The sequence below is a fragment of the Grampus griseus genome (genome assembly GCF_964374135.1).
Source record: "Grampus griseus genome assembly, chromosome: 16".
Classification (NCBI taxonomy): domain Eukaryota; kingdom Metazoa; phylum Chordata; class Mammalia; order Artiodactyla; family Delphinidae; genus Grampus; species Grampus griseus.
In genome coordinates, this window is record NC_139010.1 from 62,728,917 (window position 1) to 62,754,813 (window position 25,897).

A 25,897-nucleotide genomic window follows, 5' to 3' on the forward strand; every position below is an offset into this window, starting at 1 on the left:
TACCAAACTCTTCCAATTGCGCAGTGCAGTATTGTTAACTGTAAGCACAGAGTTGTACAGCATATCTCTAGAACTTGATCGTCTTGCAGGCCTGAAGCTTTATACACATTGAACAGCATTCCCCCTTTACCTCCACCACCCATCCCTTTGGTTTTTACCTACAAAACTCAGGGAGCCAAGAGGGAGGCAAATAATCCCCAAATCTCCAACCTGCTTGGCATCACTTCTGACTTCAGTTGTGCTCTTATCCTGGGTGATTATAGATCCAGGTTCATGTTTATTTAGCCATTAAGGCCCTGTGCTAAGCTCTTTAATCATTAACTCATTTAATCCTCATCTCATTTAATCCTCTCAAGAGCATTGTGAGTTAGAGATAATTATTATCTGTTTTTTTCATAGGTGAGATAACTGATTGGAAAAACTGGGTAATATCCTCACGTTTACACATAGAGTAGCAGACTGAAGATTTAAACTCAAGACACCTTCCCCCAGAGCCTATGGCATTAATAACTCTGTTCAACCCGAAATGAAAGACCCCCTTCTCCTCTTCCAGCACGTGCATACACCCACTGCAGATCTTGTGTCAGGACAAGCTAGAAAAAGAATCAAAGCAAACTGAAGCAAAAGCAAAATAAAACAAAACAAAAACTCTCCAGTGGGAACCCTTCCCTGTTCATATTGGCAAAATCACATAAATGCAGAATTCACAGGTGTCTTAACAGGTATTGCCATAAATTTTATATGTATATCCCTGCAATTAAAGATTCAAAGGCAAGGGTGGTAATTTCTTTGGGTCTGTAGGATCAAACTGTCATAACTATGCCAAGAGTCACATTCCTATTTCATAAATTCAGTCCACAGACAGATTGAATGTGAGTAAAATTTTTTTTGTAACAATCTCATTTTAAACGTTTTAAGGAGAGGTGTATACTTTCCATGTCGGCATTGTTCTTTTTTTTTTTTTTTTTTCCTGGCGGTACGCAGGCCTCTCACTGTTGTGGCCTCTCCCGTTGCGGAGCACAGGCTCCAGATGCGCAGGCTCAGCAGCCATGGCTCACGGGCCCAGCTGCTCTGCGGCATGCGAGATCCTCTCGGATCAGGGCTCGAACCCGTGTCCCCTGCATCGGCAGGCGGACTCTCAACCACTGTGCCACCAGGGAAGCCCCTCGGCATAGTTCTTACCACTCCTTGTTTTGCTTTATCTGCTTTGCTCACTTAGTTTACCTGCTTTGCCCTCTTAGGCATTTACCTTTGAAATCCCTTCTTCCCAGTAACAATCTTGGTGGACATGGGATGATTTTCTTTGTATATGTAGTTATAGAAGTAGTTACGTAGATTCATACACAATATACATATTTTACCCTGAGGCTTAACTTCTGCTGAGGCTTTGGTTTCTGATTCTATTTATGTTAATATTATGGTTCCCTCTTTTTCTTTTTTTTTCTTTTTTTTTTTTTTTAGCGCTACCATTCTATTTCTCCTTTGGTTTCCTATTCATTAATTCTTCATGTCCTCTTGGCCAAAGGTGGATATGAGTTAGAGGAGGAAAGGGGCTTTCTTAAAACTGCTTTTGGTGTGTGGATTTCTTAGCGTTGCTTAAAAAAGAATAAAGAGCTGCTTCTCTGACATTCCCTTGTCCCTTGGTAAAGCACAAAGTGCTAAGATTTCAAGGTCCACAAAAGCATTAGTGTTAGTTTGTGTGTGGCAGGAGGTGGTGGCATTGGAGTCCATCAGAGGAGGTAATAGGCAAGTTGCTTTCCTCCTCTGAGCCTCAGTTTCTTTACCTGTAAAATGCAAGTAATGATATGTCACATAATTTGTTTCAGGTTTCGATAAAATACCCTGTTAAGTGCCCAGCACAGGTTAGGATCCAAAACATGTAGGTTTCTATGTCCCTCCTTCCATTCTTCTCAGACACTAGGATTGAATACAGACACTGCCAGTGATATCAAAGTATATAAAAGGATATTTTTTAACATCTTTATTGAGGTATAATTGCTTTACATTGTTGTGTTAGTTGCTGCTGTATAACAAAGTGAGTCAGCTATACATATACATATATCCCCCTATCCCCTCCCTCTTGCGTCTCCCTCCCACCCTCCCTATCCCACCCCTCTAGGTGGTCACAAAGCACCGAGCTGATCTCCCTGTGCTATGCGGCTGCTTCCCACTAGCTATCTACCTTACGTTTGGTAGTGTATATATGTCCATGCCACTCTCTCGCTTTGTCACAGCTTACCCTTCCCCCTTCCCATATCCTCAAGTCCATTCTGTAGTAGGTCTGTGTCTTTATTCCTGTCTTACCCCTAGGTTCCTCATGACATTTTTTTTTCTTAAATTCCATATACATGTGTTAGCATACGGTATTTGTCTTTTACATCTGCGTCTTTATTCCTGTCCTGCCCCTAGGTTCTTCAGAATCATTTTTTTTTTTTAGATTCCATATATCTGTGTTAGCATATGGTATTTGTTTTTCTCTTTCTGACTTACTTCACTCTGTACGACAGACTCTAGGTCCATCCACCTCACTACAAATAACTCAATTTCGTTTCTTTTTATGGCTAATATTCCATTGTATATATGTGCCACATCTTTATCCATTCATCTGTGGATGGACACTCAGGTTGCTTCCACATCCTGGCTATTGTAAATAGTGCTGCAGTGAACATTGTGGTACGTGACTCTTTTTGAATTATGGTTTTCTCAGGGTATATGCAAAAAAAAGGATTTCTGATGAGAAGGTCAGAGAAAGGTTGCAATAAAAATGTCCTCTTGCCAACAAAAGCACCCTAAAACCAACACACAATCTCAATAGACCTTAAATATAAGTGTGTTTCTGTACGTGTGCATGCGTATATGTGCCACAGTGATATATGTGTAAGCGTACATGTGCACACACATGTGCCTCATCTGTGTGCGGCTTAGTGTGTTTGTGTATGCAAGTGTGTAGCGTGTGTGCAGGAAGAAACAGGGCTGGACGAAGAGAGTCCATTGCACTAGATATTTGATGGTAACCCTTATTCAGTATATTGTAACTCATGGTATATAAAATAAAAGTTCATTTATGATGTTGGTCTTACCTTCTAATTAAAATCATAGGCATGAAGCTTCTTTATACCTGCATAAAATAAGCAGTTTAATTTCTCTGCACCAGGGGAGAAATGATTTCATTGCCTGTTATGTAGCTCATCGGTACGTGCCAGGAAGCAAGAGAAGGTGGTTATGACAGCTTCATTCTTTCCCTGTATATTTGTCCTTGCAGACTCTGCGAGGAGCATGGGTGCATCCTCTTAGATGTTTTCAAGGGCAGCAGGGGTGCTTTTACCAGTAGTCCCTACCCTTCGCAGTGCCAAGGGAGGAGAAAGTTATTGTCTATGAATAACCCATCTAAGAGCTTTTCCCCTAGGTTATTCACACATGAATGGAAAAAAAGAAAAAAACTATACTGCACCCATTTCTCAGAAATTTGCCGATAACTAGTAATAACTTATTTCAATGAAGCCAAAGCAAGTATTTGAGAAAAAGAAAGTAGACTTGTCTTGGAAGCTATAAAGGAATAAAAGAGGAAAATCACTATGAATCCTAGCAGTTAAAGGCATTGAATTTGTTTAAAGCTTACCTCATAATACTAATATATACTATGGGTAAATTTTTAAAATCCTAATATTCAATAGTTTTATAAGGTATGGAAATTTTTTTTTACTTTACTCGGTACTTTGGACCCCATGGTGCAGACTGTGTGTAGCAGTAGCCCTAATAACTGGTGGCGGTACAGCCCAAGACAGGACAAATTATAAGAGGAAATAAACTCATTCAGTCACTGGGCAAAGATTGGAAATTCAAAGAAGTTGGGTGGAGCTGGGTGATAAAGGTCAAAAGGGCTTTGTTGCTGATGGAACCAAACACATACACAAGGGGCAGATCATACCAGGCTATTTTAGGAATTTTAGAATATAGGAAGATCAGAGATAAGCCACTGAATGGTTTTAGATTATTCTGGCCACAGTGTGCAAAGTGAATTGAGGGGGATACTGGTTAAAGCTGTGAGAATGACTAGGGGTGTCTTACAGGAATCCAATACAGAGATGGTCACATTTTGGACTAAGGCAATCATGATGGGCAGGGAGAGAACGGATCTGATTTTAGAGTTGTGAGTAGGTAGAACACGCAGAGCTTAGAGACTAATTAATTATAGGAGGTGAATAGAGAAACAGAGTTAGCGATGGTGTTGCGCTTGGCTTCTCATGGGATGGGCAGTTGGTGGAAACACTCACTGAACCAGGAAGCCCTGGGGGGGAAGAGGGCTTGGATGAGGTGCAGCCTGGGGCATGCTGAGTGTGAGGTGTTGTGAGACATCCAAATAGAAGAAGGCACCAGGCAGCTGAGTTTTCAAGTCTGAAACTCAGAGGAGACCTCAGATTGACATTTAATTTACGAGTTGTCTCCAGAAAGGTGGTAACGAAAAAAATAAATAAAAGTGAGGGTGGAAGTGGTCACCGAGGAACAGTGTGTCGACCGAAAAGAGAAGAAAGTCAAAACTGAGGGTTGAGGAATAGCCATATTATAAGGGTAATCAGGGAAAGTTGAGTATTCAAAAGAGGTAGAAAGGAGAACCAGAGAAGTGTGGTGTTACAGAAGCCCCTGGAAGAAAATGCTTCCAGAAGGATGGAATTGTCAGTGGTAACAAAGACTGCTAAGTGTTTAACTAAGGGACAGCTAGGTCTGAGTATCTCAGTGTTTATTGGATTTAAATACTAGAAAATCACTCACACCTTTAGTGAGACCAATGCCACTGAGGTCCTGTGAGTAGAAGTCAAATTGCACTGACTGGAGGGGCTTTTAAATCCTGAGAGGTCGATAGTAACCATAGCTATCACTTGTCAAAAATATACACTATGCCAAGCATTGAAAGCCAGTTCTTGTATTGTCAGACCCAGTTCTTTTTGAGGAAACCAAGGCCTCCAGAGGTGAAGTAGCTTTTCAAGGTGACAGGATGACACAGAAGTGTTGATACTTGAATGTGCTCTTTCAGGTGCCAAAGCCTTTTCACTACACCACTCTGTCCATTTGGCTTGGGGAGGACAAACTTTCCTGAGCATCAATATTTGTCCCAAAGGCCTCTGGGGATATGTGCTTTGGAAAACATCTAGAGCAAAAGGGTCATGAAACCACTTAAATCAATTACATCGCTAAAACAGTTTAGAAAGAACGAAACAGTGGGATCTCTTTCATGACTAAAGAGTAGTAAGAGCAGTAGCGTGATGAAGAGTGACATGGAGAATTGACTGAGGGGAGATGAGGAAGCAGAGGTGTGATGCTCCTAAGGTCAGGGGACAGAGGACCACGGGAATAAACTTCCAGTACTTAAAAGTACAAGTACAAACATCAAAAATGAAGGTATTTAAAAGAAGGACCTCGGGCTTCCCTGGTGGCGCAGTGGTTGAGAGTCCGCCTGCCGATGCAGGGGACACAGGTTCCTGCCCCGGCCCGGGAAGATCCCACATGCCGCGGAGTGGCTGGGCCCGTGAGCTATGGCCGCTGAGCCTGCGCGTCCGGAGCCTGTGCTCCGCAACGGGAGAGGCCACAACAGTGAGAGGCCCGCGTACCGCAAAAAACATAAATAAATAAAAATAAAAATAAAATAAAAGAAGGACCTCAAAAAAATGAATCCTCATTTGTATGCAGACCTAACCTTGAACAGTATTTTAGCTCAATTCGGCAATGAGGGACTAAATTGGGTTAGAAAAATATCAATATTTCATCTAGAGGCCCAGATGCCCCTTTCTGTGCTGTGCTGTACAAATACAGATGACTTTATATTTATGCCTTAATTTCTTGTATTTATTCTCTCCTGCTAACTCTGTCTATATTTTCTCCTCTCCCCTCTCTTTAGATCATGCTTCTTAGTGATCCTGAGATGGAGAGCAGCCTACTGATCAGCTCAGATGAAGGGGCCACCTATCAGAAATACCGGCTCACCTTCTATATCCAGAGTCTGCTCTTTCACCCCAAGCAAGAGGACTGGGTGCTGGCCTACAGTCTGGATCAAAAGGTGAACAAATACCGGTTTCATTCATGTCCTGTCACTCAGGTACCACCCGGTGAAAAGCACTTGCTTAGTCAGTCCAGATGTTGGAGGGGATTCAGTGATATTGTATCCTTCCAACCACATTGATTGTGTCTGCAGCTGATAAACTTTCCTTTCTAGTCTTTCATATCAAAATATGCAGGCAGATATATTTCATTTATTGACAATGTTATTTGTCATTTCACAGGCTTGAGATAGTTTCCTCTATGATTTTACTCATTTGACCTTTAAAACAACCTTGTGCTGTAAGTAGGAAATGTATATCCATAATAATTTTATGGAACTATAGTAAACAAAGGTGCGGAAAAGCTAAGGTGCTTGTTCAAACACAGCTACTAGCTGGAGGAGCCAGGGCTTGGATGCTGTTGTCAGACTCCAAGTCTAGGAATATCCCATCACACCTGCTGCTTTGAATTGGAATATAACCATTGTTCTCAGTTTAGCAGAGGGAGGGAAGCCTCAAACATGTCCATTTCATTATTTTTTTAATTTTTTTTTTTTGCGGTACGCGGACCTCTCACTGTTGTGGCCTCTCCCATTGTGGAGCACAGGCTCCGGACGCGCAGGCCCAGAGGCCATGGCTCACGGGCCCAGCCGCTCCGCGGCATGTGGGATCTTCCCGGACCGGGGCACGAACCCGTGTCCCCTGCATTGGCAGGCGGACTCTCAACCACTGCGCCACCAGGGAAGACCCATTTCATTATTTTCTAAAAGTACATCCAAGATAGAGTAGCCCAATGAGTCCTTCCCTTTGAGTTTCAGATCCATACATCCAGCTGTGTACTTGACCTTGTCTCCTGTATATCTCAAAAGCTTCTCGATTCAACATATTCCAAAGATGAACTCTTGACCTTCCCCCAGCATAGTTGGTTCTCTTCCAGTATTCCCTAATTGTACTCATTTAGTTGCAAACCTAGGAGGTATCCTTAATATTTCCTGTAGTATGTGTTCATACTATCACCTGAACAATATATTTCCCAAATGTAGATCTTTTCATGCCTTTGCTTAAACTCCTTCAGCATTTTCTCATTACTCGCAGAAAAAGAGACCAAAGTCCTCCGTAGTAGGCTCTATTAGCACCTACTTGGTCTGGTTCCTCCTTCTCTCTCCTGACTCACTGTTAGCACTTCCCTTTCAATGGCCATCTTTCAGTCCCCTCCCCTCCCCAGCTGTCCCCCTTGCTCCCTTTCCTGGGCCTGGGATCTTCTTCCCTAAAGTACACCTCCTCACTGTCAGATCTCAGATGTAGCATCACTTCTGCAGGACGTCTTCCCTAAACTCCCTGATAAAGTTAAATCCCCCTTGGTGTTCTTTCTCGTAAGGCTATGCACCCTTCCCTTCAAGGGTACCTGTCACGGTTGAGATTTTCCATTGACTGATATGAATTTGGCATCATCTGTATTTCTCACCAGATTGCAAGCTCTAGGAAGGCAGGACGGTGTCTGGTTTCACTCACAGTTGTAGCACCAGACCCTAGGACAGTGCCTGCTACTTACTGATCATCAGTATTTGTTAGGCAAATGAATTAGTGGATGAATGCATTGGTGCTATGGTAATGAGCCCTTTATAGCTGATCAACTTATACCTAAGAGACTTAATTCTTCTTTGTATTTCCTGCTTTCTCCAGAACCTTAGTACAGTGTTTGATGCCAAACTATTGTGTAACAATGTTTCAATCAGTGAAAGGAAATGGATAATTATGAACACTATATTGCATAGAGATATCTACAGAATAACCTTGGTTGAAATAGCTTCTTCTCTCTGTTCTCCCTTAAGTCCTGAAACGGTTGCTCTTCAGTATATATTTGAATATATAATTTGTAAATGAGTGTGTGTGCATGTGCGTGTGTGTGTGTGTGTGTGTGTGTGTGTGTGAGATGTCAGCACCTTTAAACAATAATTTCAACATAACCTTTATATCTCTCATTAATAGAGCCTCATGGTAGGCGCCAGGTGCTAAATGCAATTCCCTAAGGACACCCACATGACATTTGCAGAGCAAAAGCCATTGCAAATAAATTTCTTTCATGACATCAGGTGGATATTGTATGAAAGACTTAGCCAAATGTCAGATAGTCTGTGAGTTTAGATGCTTAGTATAGCTAGGAATTTTGAAGATGCATTGAAAAAAAAATCATTTGGATGTTAAATGGTATGGTAATTTATTTAGATGAAACTCAGAACCCTTAACCCATGTGTTTACTTATGCAAAGACAATCTAGGTTAGAGGCAACCGACGTCTCATGCCAAGAGGTTAATAAACCAAATGCAATATGCCTTGTGTCTATAGAAGAACTCTTCTTTTTCTCCAACTCCACAGCACTGAGAACATCTACGGCATTGCTTGTGAAGTACCCTTGTGGATATAATGCATTCAAGATACTTTCCGACTCGGTGGTTCCTTTTTCACTTGGTAAAGATATTTGGAAATGTGGCAGTGGGAGCTGCTGGATTTTTCTAATCACACTGCACATTTCCGGATGTATTCTTCCTTAAGTTCTCTTTCTTGTCGGCATCTTTTGTGTGAAGTGGCTGAGTGTTCTTCAGGTCCGTAAAGTCTCTAACCAGCGCCCAGCCACTCTTAAATAAATGGTGTGAGGAGGCCGATGATCCCCTGGCAACGTTTGTAGAGATGCCATAAAACATCATCCAGGCATCCAGGTTACAGCAGAGTTTTTCTTTATTTCAGAGTAATTTACTGGTTTAGGGTCAAGGAGAGGGATGCCATGGAGCAGCAGATGAAGATGCAAGGGTGGTTGAGATTGATATACCAATGTCTTACTTCAGACTGCTGCCTTCTCTGATGTGCATGTATTGAGGCGCTGGTTTCTTCTAGAGAAAATGAAAAGTGCTAGTATTAAGGTAACTGCAGCATCAAAGGAAGATGTTTGTGGCGAGGAGTGAATCAATGTTTCCATTATTGTGCCTTTGATGAAATGCACTAGCCATTTCTTTAGAATTGGTAAGGCTATCTCTTTAGTTGTATGTATTACAAAAGACCTAATTGAATGATATTTTAAAAGGACAATATCCAGTTGCTCTACTTTCCAAATTGCTACCCCAAAGCTGCAGGAGACTTGCTAGGAGTTCTTACTCAGTAAGGGCACTGCTGGAGAATTAAGGAAATACCTTCTGGATAGAACAAAATTGTGTCTAAAAGTTGAGAGCTGCACATGACGTTGTGTTCCTTGAGATGCTGTATGGCAGGTTGTGAATCACCTGGGAAACAGGGCTCGCTTGTACTGCTCAGGGCCTGGTGGGGGGTGAAAGTGATCCAAGCCTTCCAACTTCCAAAGCTATGAAGGGGTATGGAGGTGGGGGCAAATGCACCTTGCACTTGACCCTCTTGAAGGATCATGCCTCTCCAATTCTGCTGTGTCTCGATCTAGCCAAGTCCTTTCTGTGTCCTGCTCAGTGTGACTTGGGCCTTTGACCAAGTCCTTCTATTCTGGCCATCCTGTGAGTCCTGCCACAGGACTATGGCAGCTCCCCTCTGCCTTACAGATTCTCCTGCCATCTTGCATTTTAATATTCACTGACTCAGTTCTTAGTAAAAACAAGAGATTCTTTCTTGGGTACAAGAAGCTTGGAGATGTTTTATAAAAAATCTTTGAGATTAAAAAAAATAGCAGAAATAATAGGTTATGGTTGACCAGTTGGACATAATAAAAGTTACTCCTCTCCTCTCCTCTCTGAACCAAAGCTCTAGAACATTTTGGGAGAGCTGTATATTTACCCATTATTTAAGAAGCAGGCTTCTCTTTTGCTCCCATCAGGCTACTTCCTTGCTGGTGACCGAAACAGCTCACATTGTGACGTTTTGGATTAGCTGGATGGTTCAGTAATCTTACTGAAACTGAGAACTTTTGAAAGATTTTGAGATAGGTTTTGAGGACATTGCAGTCCTATTAAGAGATAGGTGCTGTTCTCATAGCTATAGAAAGCTGGGTGTTTAAACATCCCTCATTTTGACAAAAGACTCAGTATAGTTTTTTTTTTTAAAAAATGGGCACATGCTCATGTATTTACAAATGCATACATCCTGGACAGGGGGACTTCCACGGAGATGGAGAGTTGAAAATAGCTGTTTCTCTGCCTGAGAGGTGGGATCGCAGAGCTCTCTATTATCATGTATCTTCTTGACAGAATGAAACTAACAAATCTAGCTGCTTTAGTCATCAGAGGTGAGGATCTCAATGGGATTTCAGACTTACTATTTTTCATATGCTTCTGGGCTAGACTGGTCTAGAATTGCCCATAATTTCAATGTAAAAACCACTTTCTGAAACACTAGCACACATAATGAAGGGGTGCTGTTATGGTAGTTGGGAGGGAGGTGGGTATGCAACTAGGGGTTTTTTGGTTGTTGTTTTTGTTTTTGTTTTATGTCTGGCTACCCGCCAAGTTCAGTAGTAGCTAACAGAGTGACAAGCTGGTTAGGAAGCTGATGCAATTTTAGTCAGGTCACTGGCAAAATAGGGTCTGCAGCAGAGGAGATGGCAGGGGTTCCAGGTAGGTTTTCCTGATTGGACCCTACCTGGTGCTGCCACACACGAGCAGGACACTGGTGAATTAGGGTGTATCTGGTGTGTGGAGGGCCTGAAAATTCAAAGGGAAGTTTAACCTTGTACTTCTAGAATGCTGGATACAAATGAAGCTGTTCCTTTCATTTATATTCTCATGTAAACCCTCAGATTAGAAATGTAATTGCACCAGAGCCTCCAGGATTAGCAGGTGATGGTAGCGTTCCTTAGCAGCCATTGACAGGAGCAGGTTTCGTGGCTCCCCACCTGGTGGGGACAAAGCTGATGGGGATTAACTAGGGATGCTCGTGGTTTTGAAGCTTATTTTCCATGGAATAAGACTAGAACTGAAGGGTGCCTTTTTTTTTTTTTTTTAAAGAAAAACACTGCATTTTCATTAGGTCCTCTTCTGTGCCTGTAAAATCATATGTGCATAATTTAAGAGAAAGAAAAATCCATAGGCCTACTCACCTAGGGGGAGCCCACGCTGATCTTACAGATGTCTCATCAATACAATAGAAATGTGTTATCTCCATCACCATAGAAACACCAGTTTCCATGAGGCCACTTTCCTGAAGGTGAAAACAAAAACAGTGGGCCAAGCAAGAATGGCCCTATGTTGTATCAAAAAGGTGGCACAGCCACTGTGTTATTCAGATGTTAGAATTAACCTATTTGAGCTGAGTTCTGAATGACCAAACTGGTTTAATGTACAACACTAACTCGCAGTCAGTGATGGTGGTGCAGTAAGAATCTCTAGGCTTTGCAACATTGCTTGCGAGAAAGCTAGCTCAAAGCAACAGCCTTCAGCAAAATATGGATCTGGTGGCCTTTGTCCTCCTAAGCCTGCTTTTTCTATATCGTGTCCCAGACTTCAGTTCTCTGCCGCTACCTCCTTTGTGTTCCTTTTGGTAACCTGCCACAGTTCTGTCAGGGAAAAGAACATTTGCTAAAATAATTAATGGAAGATGCAGCGTATATATGTATTAAGAAGGGTACGCAGGTACCTCTTCCCAACAACACTTTTCCCAAAGCAGTTATGCTCTCAGGGTAGAAATTCAGGCGTGGCAATACTTTGGTGAAAGAGGTGACTACAGCTACAGGTGGGCAAAGCGTCACGCAATGCAGCCTCCTCTGGTTGAACGCAACCATTTTCTCTGTGTTCCTCCACCCCTTCCTGTATGGAGTGACCTTGTCTTAACACATGCACTGGTCGTTAGTGCTCACACTGCTGCCCAGGGTCGCTAACTCTGATCCCTTTGCCTACTTCTGACCCTAGGTTTCCAGTTTTCCAGTTGGAACTAGGAGTTCTCCTGCTTATTGCTTCCTTTGCAAGCCTCTCTGGACTTAACGACCCAGTCGACCTGACCTCGCCACACCTGCTATCCTCCCTCCATTCTTTGCCTCCACCTTGACCACTCCCCCTGGTGTGATAGCACCTGGCCTTTTAAAGTCAGGTCAGTCTTTAAACATTTTAAGTCAAAGTGTGCTATACATACAGAAAAGTGCACATATCATGAGCTCAGTGAATTTTCGTAAACTGAATACACCTATGGAACCAGCACCCCGATCAAGATACACAGCATGACCCGAATCCCAGAATCCCCCTTGTGCACTTTTTCAGTCATGACCTTCCACCCGCAGTGGGACTGCTATCAGTTGGGTCATTTTTAATTTCATGCAGATGATTTATGGCTGGCTAAACTGGTGAAGAAATAAGACACAAGGTGAATTCTTTGGAAGAAAGGTTGGAAGATATCAAGTGAGGTAAATGACAGAGAAGGAGACTTCTAAAAATATTAACATTAGAGAATTAGTCTAAGCCAAAGGCAAGAATTCATTAATGTTCAGTAAGTCTAACTAATCCAGAGAATTCATAAGGAAGCTTTCAAAAGATGCTCATTTAAAATTAATTTAATAGGTTGTATTTTTGAATATGTGTTCCTTTCTGTGCCATAAGAAAAATACCCAGTGTTGGCAAAGTTATGGTGAAACTCATTATTACGAAGCTGTATTGATGGTCGTGCAAATGGGTTTTCCTTCCTGGTGAACCTCTTGGCCACGTGTATCAGAAGACATACACATATTCATAAAATTTGATCCAATGATGCAGTTACTTCACTTCTGAGACTGCACCAACAGCATAATACCAAAAAGATTTAAGCATAATAATGTTTATCAAAGTCACTCATAATGGGAAAATCTGGACAGAAATTTACTAAATGCCCAATATTAAGGGACTTTACTTACTTATTTATTTTTTGCGGTACGTGAGCCTCTCACTGTTGTGGCCTCTTCCTGTTGCAGAGCACAGGCTCCGGACGCGCAGGCCCAGCGGCCATGGCTCACGGGCCCAGCCGCTCTGCGGCATGTGGGATCTTCCCGGACCGGGGCACGAACCCGTGTCCCCCACATCGTCAGGCGTACTCTCAACCACTGCGCCACCAGGGGAGCCCCAAGGGACTTTAAATCAGGATATATACATTGGCCAGAATATTTTTCAGCCATTAAAATGGTGGTCATGATGACCATGTAGCAACATGGATACATATTAATATCTATTTAATACATGTGTAAGGTCGGATCTTAACAAACGGCACTGCGAAGCAGAGGAGAGCTTCAAGTGAGCTTTATTAGGGAGCGCTCCCGGGCGAGGTTCACTGGTCCGACAGAAAGGGACCAGAGAAGTCGCGCCCGGGGGGAGATTTTATAGGGGAAGAAGGGAAAGGGGTGTGGTGAATCTGGGAGGGTGCAGGGTATTCCTTATTTGGTGGTCTTTTCGGGTATCCTGGGGAACCGTTAGTCCCGCCCCTCGAAAGGCGGGAAGGCTGGGCTGGGTTCAAAGTCCCCAGGTCAGTTCCTGGAACTGGGTGGTCCGGAATGTCTCCAGGGCAGTTTCTGGAACTGGGTGGTCCGGAGAAGTTCGGTCTGATGCAACCTGTGAATCTGATTGTGTTCCCCTGCCTTGGGCCAGTTGGCCTTACAACATGTATATCTCATATTGCATACATTATATGTATATATAAATTCATACATGATTCATATTAAATAAGCGAGTGCTCTTTGAATACAAGTATGTAACAAATAAAATAAGATGAAGGAAGGAGGGAAGCAAAGAGGGAAGGAAGGAGAAAAAGTTTTAGATGGTAGGAAATATTCCCAAACATTACCTGAGTTATCTTAAGATGATGGAATTATGTTTGTTTTTTAATAACATTTGTTTTTTAAATTTTGTATTATTTCATTATAGATTAATTTTATGATTAAAGAATTCTGAGAAGTAATCTACCTTGAACAGCTTATTGAACATAGCTTATGTTCAATTATAAGGCAGTGATCTTAAAAAAGGTTTTAGGTGTGAATAAGGCCAATTTAGGTAAAATCATTTCAAGTCACTATTAAACTACATTTTCAAGAGGCAATGTGGTGTAGAGGAAAATTTCCCTAACTAGGAATATAACAAGTCTGACGCTTCTCTTTTCTTTAGTTTTGCTTTTCACTGTGGTCCCTTGTGAACTGTGAAACTCTAGGAACTATTTTTTTCTCCTAACAGGAAGTATTCTTGTTGGATATAACCCCAATCGTTACTATTTACAACTCAGTGATAGATAGAGGTTTTATTATTTAGAAGAACCCACTAGAGATGGATGTTAAGGAAGCGCTTTATTCTGGTGATTTTTCAGATGAAATTTGTGGCTATATCCTAAAATTGAATTAGCATTTGGTTATGTGATTTGACAGCTGTAATGGAAACAAATACTCTGGAGCCAAGAGGTGCAGACATACACAATGAATTGGAGTTTGCGCCTAGTGACTCTTACACTCCCCATGTTTCGTTACTCGGTGTTGAACATATAGGCGCTTCTCAGAAATGGAGATATATGTCATTAAGTATCTCCTGTCTATGGGCACTGATGGGTGCTTTCATATACATGGTTACATTGAATCTGCATCGGAATCTGCAAAGTGGGTGTTATAATTTCCGAGTTACAGGTGAGCATATGATTCTTGAAGGCAATATCCACCTGGTCAAGGTCACCCAGAAAGTGAGGGGCCTGGCCTGCTCCTCTAAGCCTGGCTGAGACCCCCCCACTATGACCACCACACCTCGCTCTGGCTAGTAGATGGACAGACTTTCCACCGCCTCAGGGCAGAATTCCATAGGGGTCACTTTACATTGAACCTTAACCCCAGAGAACACGGTACTCGTGAGACGACAAAATCAGCTGGACAGAGGCCAGACCTTCAGATGAATCTAGTTTCTTCTAGCGCGTCCCTCAGGTCCCTCAGCCAATGGCACTCGCCGAGTTGGAACCTTGAGTAGGAAAGCCATCACGTTGTTTCCTGATGATAGGTCATAGGACTAGGTAATTCTGCCTATGGAAGAAAATAAACAACAAAGCAGTTGTTTTTTTTGGGTTTCATCCAGTTTTGCACACTTTTCCCATCCATTTGTTCCAGTGTTTGGGTTAACATGTAGATTAAACAAGTCTTTGCCATTCAAATAGGTAATACTATAATCTGGGTTTTTTAAGGAAGTTTATGGAGACATCTTTAACATGGTAATGAAGATAGAAGTTGAAATCATTTAACTTCATTTACAAACCATGAATATGTATTATGCTTTAAATGAAAAGAAGGGCTAAAACAGATATAGTGTTTGTTCAATTTGCTAAAGAGAAGACAATTTGTCAGGATTTTTTTCCCCCAAAACTCAAGCAGTGTGCAAATGCAGGAGAATCAGACCCCCATGTTAATTCCGTGGCATGATGAATATTTTTATAATCCTAATTAGTACCAGCCATTTAGTCTAGCAATTTCCCCCAATCTAGCCAATTTGAAATTAAAATAGATGCCTTGATTACAAAACTCATTAGCAAAGAAGCACCCTTCTCACTAACCAGTTCATTTAAAATGCACAAACTGAATGAAGTGTGGAACACTTGTGTTGTCAATTGGCATAAGTGAAGTGAGTCTTAATTGGAAGCATTGTGAAGTATTTGTATCGCTGCATGTTTCACTGCAGTGTAATATATCATTCATTAAATGTAACAAAAGCAACTTTTAAATGGTTTAATTAAGCGAAGTTGGTGTGCTTGGTAATTTTTATAAAGTCGAATGTCACAATTGTTTGCATTTGGAGTACCGATAGGTATGAAAGTCAGGAAGATGAAGTCTGACTCTGCATTTATCACTCCAATTATGTGGAGAATGGCAGGTTTAATGTGAGAGGAGAAAATTAAATTAGAGAGCATTGATTTCTTACTTAAAAGTACCCACATGCGTATTGTCCTTGTGCATTTGGACATGGAAACTCCAGAAATGCCCGATTTATGGCTGAGAATGAAGGGGAAGGCCTGAGGACTTGGAGTGAAATGAAAGGAGAAAATAACAGTTGGGGATTTTATTTTTGTAATTTCTTTTTTAATTTTCTTTTTTTAATCAAGGGAGGAAGTAGTAGGTGGAGGGAAACTCTATCCAATATTATTTTTGTCTACTCAAAAGAGCAATAGAGATGTGCAGCACTGTAGATTGCTGTTCTGTCTAAGCCGAATGTGGTGGGAGCGGGAGAGAAGGGGGAAACTAACTTTGGACCAGGGAAATATTGGAAACGGGGTGCTACGGAAGTCCTGAACGGGGGCCGGAAAACAGGGAGTTCGGGGCTGGTTTTTCAGTGGAAGAGACTGTAGAATGGGGTGCACTAGTGACCGGTTTATAGGCATAAAGTGTAAGACAAGCGCAGAAGTTGCTTTCTGTTGGTGCTTATTCTCTGTGCAGTCCAGATGTCAGCTGTTACCTCATATTTATGGACTGTTTCAGCCCCACATCAATGAGGATGCAAAACTCAGCCATGTCACTGATTTCCATGAGAAATCTAATTTTAGCAGACACGGAGGATGTCCTGCCCATATCCATTTGGCATTCCCATTGTAATAGAAATGCTCCCACTGACATCTGATTGCAAGATTCGCATTTCTTTGCTGGCGGGCTTTCTCCAAAGCTTCTAGGGCAGGGGGTCCCCAACCTTTTTGGAACCAGGGACAGGTTTCATGGAAGACAGTTTTTCCACGGGGGGTGGGGTGGGATGGGGGGGATGGTTCAGGCCATAATGTGAGCGACGGGGAGCAATGGGGAGCAGCCCATGAAGCTTCACTCGCTCGATCGCCTGCCGCTCACCACGTGCCGTGCGACCCAGGGTGGGGGGGTCGGGGGCCGTTTGGGACCCCTGCTCTAGAGGCTACTTTACCCATTTCTATAGAAGTACCAGGGAATTAACATGTGGGAGCAGCCCTCAGCCAATGACCAACAAAATCTGGTGTAGCGACACCATGGTTTCCTCACTTCTCATGTGGAACAACTCCCAAGAGTTTTACACTTTTTTCCAGAATTTCCCAATGGGATTAAACTCTAGTTGCCCAGAGAGTTAGCTGGCTTTATAACATACTGTATATTAACTGCCCTCCATTGGCTGTAATTTCTCTACCGCTATACTATCTCCCAAATAAACTACTTAGCTCTTGTCTCAGTGTCTGCTCCTGGGGGAACTTAACCAACTATGCAAGCATTTTGTGACTGGTGGTGGTAGCAGAAGATTTCTGAGGTCAAGGACAGGGGCCACAGCATATAAATTTTCACCTCCTTTGACATTTCTGTGTTTCTAAGTTCCTCCTGGGCTGTGCCACCCTCTAGTTTTCCTCACTGTTATAATCTGAATAAATGCTCCCTCCCCCAAAGACGTCCACCTCTGAATCCTCAGACCTGTGAATACATTTCCCTAAAGGGCAAGAGGGGCTTGGCAGATGTGCTGAAGGTAAGGGTTTTGAGATGCGAAGGGTGTCCTGCATTACCAGGTGTGCCCAGTGTACTCACAAGGGCTCTTATAAGAGGGAGGCAGAAGAGTTTAAAAAGGAGATGTGACAATAGAAGCAGAGGTTGGCAAGATGTTCTTTGCAGATGGGGCCACGGGGCAAGGAATGCAGGAAGCCTCTAGAAGCTGGAAAAGGCAAGGAAATGGGTTCTCCTCCAAAGCCTCCAGAAGAAAGAAAGCCCTGTCGTTACCCAGTCCAAGCTCGCTCTGCTCGCCGCAGGACAGGCCAATAAATCGGAGATGAGGTGTTGAGGCAAGGAAGACGACTTTATTCGGAAAGCTGGCAGGCCGAGAAGATGGGAGACTAATGTCTCTAAATAACCATCTTATCAGGGTTTGGAGGCCAGTTTTCTTTTATAGCACAGAGTCGGGGAGGAGATAAGGAAGTAAAGTAAAAAGGCCATAAGTTTTGCAAATACCCCCTGGAATGGCCAGCCTCAGGAAGATGATGTGTTAATTTCTTCTTTCTTGCAGCCATCCACTGGTGGACAGGGTCCGGATGTTTCCCTGAACAAAGGCACTTTGGTTTAACATTCAGGCAGAGAGGCAGAGTTCCCCAAGGCAGGCCATTATGTATAGACAATATCCTTTTAGTGAACAAAAGCAACGGGAAGCAAAGATTAAAGTAAAAGAAACAGATCCAACATGTAGTCAGATTTGGCTTTTCCCCGTTCCACTGTTGACACCTTGATTTTAACCCCAGGAGACTCATTTGAACTTCTGACTTCCAAAACTATAAAATAATAAACTCCTGTTGCCTTAAGCCACTAAGTTTGTGGTAATTTGTTACAGCAGCGAGAGGAAACTAACACGCTCACTGACCTTCCCTTGGCTTCAGTGGGTCTTCTGTCCCACAGCAGAGAAAATTCTCTACTTATCTGCACCTACTTCTTGGAAGCCCAGGCATCCACAGATCCAAATACAGGCCATCTAGGTCATAGTTATGACCCCTCTTTACATTGATACGTCAGTCGTGAAATAAGAAGAGTTCCCCCAAAGAGGAATTATGGTGAAAAGAAACACAAACCTGTTCCCCGTCTTGTCACATATTGTATTAATTTGCTAGGTCTGCTGTAAGACTGGGTGGCTTAAACAGCAGAAATGTAAGATCTCACAGTTTTGGAAGCTTGAAGTCTGAGATCAAGGTATCAGCGGGGTTGGTCTCTTCTGAGGCTTCTCTCCTTGGCTTCTAGATGGCTGTTCTCTTTGTACTTCACAGAGTCTTCCCTCTGTGTGTTTCTGTGTCCTAATTTCCTCTCCTTATATGTAACATATTGCTTTAGGGCCCACCCTAATAACCTCATTTTAACTTAACTCTTTAAAACCTCATCTCCATAAATAGTCACATTCTGAAGCACTGGGGATTAGCATTCCACATATGGATTTGGAGGGGATACAGTTTAGCCGATAACATAAATGGGTGTCCAGGTTGCTAAGTGATGAAAGTCTTACTGCCCTTTGGGTCTGTAATGCCCTGTGTAAGGAGAGGGTAAGAGTCTCCTCTGTGTAGCATGACTGCTTCTGAGGCAAGTGGAATGGAACCAGCCTCCAGGAAGGATGTGCTATGAAGTTGGGTGGGGGGGTTAAGGAAGTGAGGGTGAGGCTTATCCCTGGGATGGAAACCTCATGAGAGTCCCTGAGACTGGTCAGGAAGATCTCAAGGGCTTTGACCCTGGGTTAAGTTAGGGAATCATGGAGGGCACAAGAGAAAAGATGGAGAACACTGGGGGAACAGTTTGAAAGAAATCTCTGCTATAAACTTATTTTTGAGAATCATGGCTGTTTGCTTGTGTAAGCTAGATTTGGTGTGTTTGATTTTGTTTCTGATGCTTGATTTTTGTTCTCTCTTTGCATTTGAAAATGTCAGTAGATCTCACAGAAAGAGGTTTGAATGACCTGAAGGTGTTATACATCTTCTTACAGTTCGTCATTGGCTTCCCCACAGCTTGGAAGATAAAGTCAGCTCAGCACACAGACCATGGTAGTTTGGATGCTGTCTTACTTTCTAGCCCTTTTCCCAAGCCCTTTGTTCACTCATGCAACAGGGAAATGTATCCTCTTGGTTCAGCCCAGAATACCTTGACATAGACACTTCCCTCCGGGAGTCCTTTTCTCCTTCTTTATCTAGTTATCTCTTTATCTTTTACAACTCAGTGCAAATCTGACTTTCTAGAGAAAGCTTTCTCGACTTTTAAGAAAAATCTAGAAAAAAGCTATTTTCACATCAGCGTACTGGAAAACTTTTTATTTTATGGTTTTATATTTTTTAAGTACATGAGGGGTAGAGAGACCAAAATGTATCTCAGTGTTTAGGACATCCAAAGATCGTAAATTGTCCCTGGGCAAGAGATAAGGAAGACCTAAATTAAGATAATAATTTTGGAGTTGAAAAGAAAGGGGAAAAAATTATAGAGGGATTTGAAAATAGAAGCAGACTTGGTGACTGCATAGAAGTCACAGGAAGAAGGAGAGCCTGATAATCCCGATGTGGCAAAGGACACCATTGATCCGATGGTCTGATTTTCTGCAAAAATATCTAAGGCCGTGAGCTGTGCCCACGGCACCTTTCTTTCCTGACACAGGAGGTGTTTGTTTCTCAAGCACACTGAACGGGAGAGGGGAGGCCCTAGTAGGCATTGCCACCAGGGTGTAACATGGAGGGGACGACGACCTCCTTTTGTGGTTGTTTTTCCCTTCGGCTGCTTTTCTGACATTTTGCCCCATGCCTCCCTTGGCTGCTCTTGAGTGCCAGAGGCAACAGCCAGCAGTGTCTGTCTGAGAAAGCTCTTGAAACAGGCTTTTTAAAACAGAGACTTCTTGGGCTTCCCTGGTGGCGCAGTGGTTGAGAGCCCGCCTGCCGATGCAGGGGACACGGGTTCGTGCCCCGGTCTGGGGAGATCCCACATGCCGTGGAGCGGCTGGGCCCGTGAGCCATGGCCGCTGAGGCTGTGCTCTGCAATGGGAGAGGCCACAACAGTGAGAGGCCCGCGTACCGCAAAAAAAAAAAGAATTAGCTTTAAAACGGAGACTTTTTAACTTGAAGCGCTTGGTAGAGATACCAGGGATTGTAGTCCAGAAGCTTTATGATAGGTAGCTGGGGAATGAGTGAGGAAGAAAAGGTAGATTAACTTTTCTCTATTCAAATATTATTTTACTAATATTGGACTTAATGTTTCATAATTAAGATTCTGAAAGGTGGCTGAGGATTCTACTCTGTCCTGTGTTTATCTGAGGCATGGATGGTCTCTGGAACCTTCTAGCCCAGAGGCTCCAGCCCCGGAAGGGAGCTTTCAGGTCTGACTAGCAGATCGTTATGCTTGATAGAGTCTGTCTACCCTTAGGTTTATACAGTCTCTTTCCCTTTTTGATGCTGAAAAATGCCACTTTACTACTCAGGTAAAAAGCTGATATTATTCATTTAATCACCATTACAGGTATCACAACTTAATCATTAAACATAACTGAAAAGTATGCTGTGACGTTTGTCTTTTTTCTCCCAAGTAACTTACTAACAGATACCAGACAAATTCTAACAACAGAGATTCATGTTTTAGAATCTTGAAAAAAATTTTTCTAAAATGAATATTGACAAAATAAATGGGAAAACGAAGAAAAGCTTAAAGAGCAGAAGCCATCTCTTATTTTTTAGTGTATTTACTTTCAAGGATCAACAACCTGCTCTTTATCACCCAGACACCAGGTCAAAATACTATATCCAACAAGTACTTATTGAGCACTTACTGTGTACCAGGACCTAGAGAAGCGGGAATGAAGGATACTGATACTATCTCTGCTGTCATAGAAAGTGAAGCATTGATCAAATGAGTAATTGATGGCAATGGTGATAAGTCTGCAAAGGGTTCTAGGTATTGAATCTTTGCCACAGCAGTTTCATTGCAAGCAGTTTCACTGCATAACTAACTGGCCAGAGGAAAATTTTGCTGTGAAAGATAAAATAATGAAAATAAAAGAGGGGCATTAAAAAGGACACCATGAGACATGAAAAGTAATAACATTTAAAAAAAGATTTCATTGTGAAAAATGAAAATACAAAAAAAAAATTGAATACATTTTAAATGTGTGTAGATCGATAGTTATCGTCATATTCGGGTATATCTTAGAGAAACCTGTGATAATTTGTTTCTCAAAGTCGATCATTAAGGATTCAGGATCTAATGTTGGACATAGATTCTTCACGATATAGAAAAATCTGCTGTAAATCTCTTCAGATTTCCCTGGAAGGAAAACAGAGGAAGGACGCTATTTCTTATAGGTAATGTATATAACTGGTAGAACATATCTGGACTTCATTTAAATGTTCCATCACATGCCCAATTCTTATATTACACCAAATCATCAGAGCCAGGTTCGTGCCAACTACCAAAATTCTATCTACATCATGTTCTATACTATCCAATAGCAAAAAGTTTTTACCATTTTCAAGAAACTTAAACTCATCAGGAATCATGTAATCATTTCTTTTTGGGGGCGTAGGAGGAGCTTGACTCTTCCTCTTTTGCCTCCAGCTTATGTTGTGTGATAAATTTGGTAAAGATGGCATGAGCGCACGAGCTGTTGTATCCAAATCAGACAAAGGCTGGATAATTAAAGCTCCCAGAGCCTGGTGTGAGGTGCAAGCCGCCTCTTTTATATTTGCCATAGCTTGGTAAACTTTTGCTTTTGACGGGTGGGAGGGTGACTGGGCTTACTGAAAGATTTGCAAACTGCTTTGTTACCATCTTCTAGCATAGTGTGCAGTCTGGCGTTGCACTCTCTCGTCTCATACTTCCAGTAAGTTTTCTTATCACCCTATTTTCGAATAGAGTTGTTATCATCCACTATTTTCAGACCACCATGTCTGCTCATCACGGTATAGACCATTATGAGACCTAAGATTTAAACAATATAAAAATGGGAGTAGTGTGTCAATGATGAAATGAAGCCAAATTGTCAACCAGTTATTTTATCTTTTATGGCAAAATTGCATTACGGCTAATTAGTTGTACTGTGAAATTGCTTGACCCAAAGGTGTTTATGGTGAAAATGCCAGACCTGACAAAATAAGACTGTAGATTGTTATGAGAGCATATTTTAGGGAGAAGGTCTGACCTAGCTTCAAAAATGTTTTCTGTAGCACTTGAAGAGTTATATCTTGAAGATATATGTATAGATGAGTTAGGGTATTCTCTTGGCATTAAGTGCTCATAAACATTGTTTAAAATAAAACTAAGGTCACTCTGTGAGTTGCCTGCAGATGTTTATAAACAACTTTATTGAGGTATAGTTGATATTCAATAACTGCACACATTAAAGTGTACTAATTTGATAAGTTTTGATGCTAATGCGCCCATGCATTCATAACTAGGGTCAAGAAAGTCAGTGTATCCATCACCCCCTTGTTCTCCTTTGTAATTCCTTCCTCATCCCCTCACAGCATTCACAGTTGGGCATTTGTTCACAGTAACTATAGATTAGTTTACATTCTCTAGAATGTTATATAAAAGGAACTAAACATTACGTACTCTGTTTTTACACAGCTTTTTTCTCTTATCATAATATTTTGAGATCCATCCATGTTGTTGCGTGTATCAATAGTTTATGATTTTTTTCCTGGGGAGTAGTCCATTGTATGGATATACCAAAATTGATTTATCCGTTCACCTATTAATGGGTTAATCTAGGTTTTGGCTGTTACACATAAAGCTGCTATGACCATTCCTGCACAAGTTTTTGTATAGACATATGCTTTTATGTCTCTTGGACAGATACTTAATAGTGCAATGATTGGATCATTCGGTGGATGTAGCTTCAGATTTTTGAGAACATGCCAAACCGTCTTCCAGGGTGGTTGTGCCATTTTACATTTCCAGCAGCAGCAGCACATGAGAGTTATAGTTGTTCCCCTCCTCATCCACACTTGTCATAATTGGTTTTTAATTAATTAATTAAACTGAAATATAGTTGACATACAATATTCTGTTAGTTTCAGGTATACTACATAATGATTTAATGAGTTGAGGTTTGCATATGTTATGACACGATCACTGTGATAAGTTTAGAAACCACCTGTTCCCATGCAGAGTTATTATATTATTATTGACCATATTCCTTATGCTGTATATTACATCCCTGTGACTTATTTATTATATAACCGGAGGTTTGTACCTCTTAATCCCCTTCAATTATTTTGCCCACCTCCAACCCCCTCACCCCCTCCCTTTGGCAACTAATTCATTTGTTGTCTGTATCTATGAGTCTGTTTTCATTTTGTTTGTTTCTTTGTTTTTTAGATTTTACATATAAGTGGAGAACGTGCAGTGTTTGTCTTTCTCTGACTTATTTCACTTAGCATAATACCTTCTAGATCCATCCATGTTGTTGCAAGTGACAATATTTCATTTTTTAATGGCTGAGAAATATTCTATTGTATATATGTATGTATGTGTATCACATCTTCATTATCCATTCGTCTGTCAGTGGACACTTAGGTTGCTTACATAGCTTGGCTATTGTACATAATACTGTAATGGACATCACAGTGCATATATCTTTTAAATTGGTGGTTTTGTTTCTTTGGGTAAATACTCAGAAGTGGAATAGCTAGATCATATGACAGTTCTATTTTTAATATTTTAAGAAACCTCCATACTGTTTTCCATAGTGGCTGCATGAATTTACAGTCCCACCAACAGTGTGTGAGGGTTTCCTTTTCTCCACATCCTTGCCAACACGTTTTGTTTGTTGTCTTTTTGATAATAGGCATTCTGACAAGTGAGGTGGCATCTTGTGATTTTGATTTGCAATCCCCTAATGTTTAGTGATGTTGAACATCTTTTCATGTGTCTGTTGGCCATTTGTATGTCTTCTTTGGGGCAGTGCATATTCAGGTCCTCTGCCCACTTTTAAATCAGGTTGTTTGTTTTGTTTGTTTGTTTGTTTTTATTATTTTTTTTGCAGTACGCAGGCCTCTCAGTGTTGCGGCCTCTCCCGCTGCGGAGCACAGGCTCCGGACGCACAGGCTCGGCGGCCATGGCTCATGGGCCCAGCCGCTCCGGGGCATGTGGGATCCTCCCGGATCAGGGCATGAACCCGTGTCCCCTGCATCGGCAGATGGACTCTCAACCACTGCGCCACCAGGGAAGCCCTGTTTGTTTTTTTGATGTTGAGTTGTATGAGTTCTTTGTATATTGTGGATATAAACTCCTCATCAGATATATCATTTGCAAATATCTTCTCCCATTCAGTAGGCTGCCTTTTCATTTTGTTGACAGTTTCTTTGCTTTCCAAAAACTTTTTAGTTTGACGTACTCCCATCTGTTACAGTTATTTTTTAAAATGTTAACCCGTCTAATAGGTGTATAGTGATATTTCATTGTGATTTTAATTTTCATTCTCTTAGTGACTAAGGATGTTTTGAGCATCTTTTCATATGCTTATTTGCTATCTAGATTATTTATTTGTTGATGTCTCTGAGCAAATATTTTGCCTACTTAAAAATTGGGTTGTTTTTGTCCTATTATTGAGGGTTAAGAGTCCTTCTATACTCTGGATAAAAGTCCTTTATCAGATATATGTTTCGCAGATATTTTTCTCCCATACCATAGCTTGTCTTCTAATCCTCCTTACAGTGTCTTTCAATGAAGAGACTCTTGTAATTTTGATGAAGGGTAGTTTTTCAGTTATTTATTTTTGGATCATGCTTTTGGTGTCATGCCTAGGAAATCTTTGCCTGTCAAGTTTATAAAGATTTTCTCCTCTGCTCTTTTCTAGATGCTTTATCATTTTAAGTTTTATATTTAGGCCTGAGGATCTATTCTGAGTTAATTTGCATATGGTGTGAGGTATGAGTCAAAGTTTATTATTATCGCATGTGGATGCCAAATTAGTCCAATGCCACTTATTGAAAAGACCATTATTTCTCCATTGAACTGCCTTTGCACTTTTGTCAAGAATCAATTGTCCATATATATACAGGTATATTTCTGGACTCTATTCCATTTCAACCATTTATTTGTCTGTCTTGACACCAGTGCCACATTATCTTGATTATTGTAGCTTTATAATGTCTTGGGAGTAGGTCTCTTGAAGTTGTTCTTACTTATCAAAGTTGTCTTGGTCATTCTAGGTACTTTGCATTTCCATAAAATTTGAAAGTCAACTTGTCAATTTCTACCCTCCAAAAAAGGGTTCTGGAATTTTTATTAAGATTACATAAAGTCTATAGATCAATTTGAGGAGAATTGGCATTTTACAAATATTGAGTCTTCTGATTCATGAACCCATTATTTCTATTTATTTGGATTTTCTTTAACTCAGCAATGTTTTATATAAATATTTTATAGATCTTGAACCTCTTTTGCGAGATTTATCCCTAAGCATTTCATAAATACGATTTTTAAATGGTATTTGTAAAATTCA

The 25,897-nt window shown here is 41.4% G+C and overlaps 1 protein-coding gene across 1 annotated transcript in view; it reads left to right on the top strand.

The window, feature by feature from the left end:
• The window catches only part of SORCS3 (sortilin related VPS10 domain containing receptor 3), a gene marked incomplete at both ends in the record, with an annotated part of 579,237 nt that overhangs the window by 300,171 nt on the left and 253,169 nt on the right, over window positions 1–25,897 (top strand). The window contains one exon of the mRNA XM_082673649.1: window positions 5,894–6,052. Within this exon, the coding sequence (XP_082529775.1) occupies window positions 5,894–6,052 (159 nt within the window). The remainder of the gene's footprint in view (window positions 1–5,893; window positions 6,053–25,897) is intronic.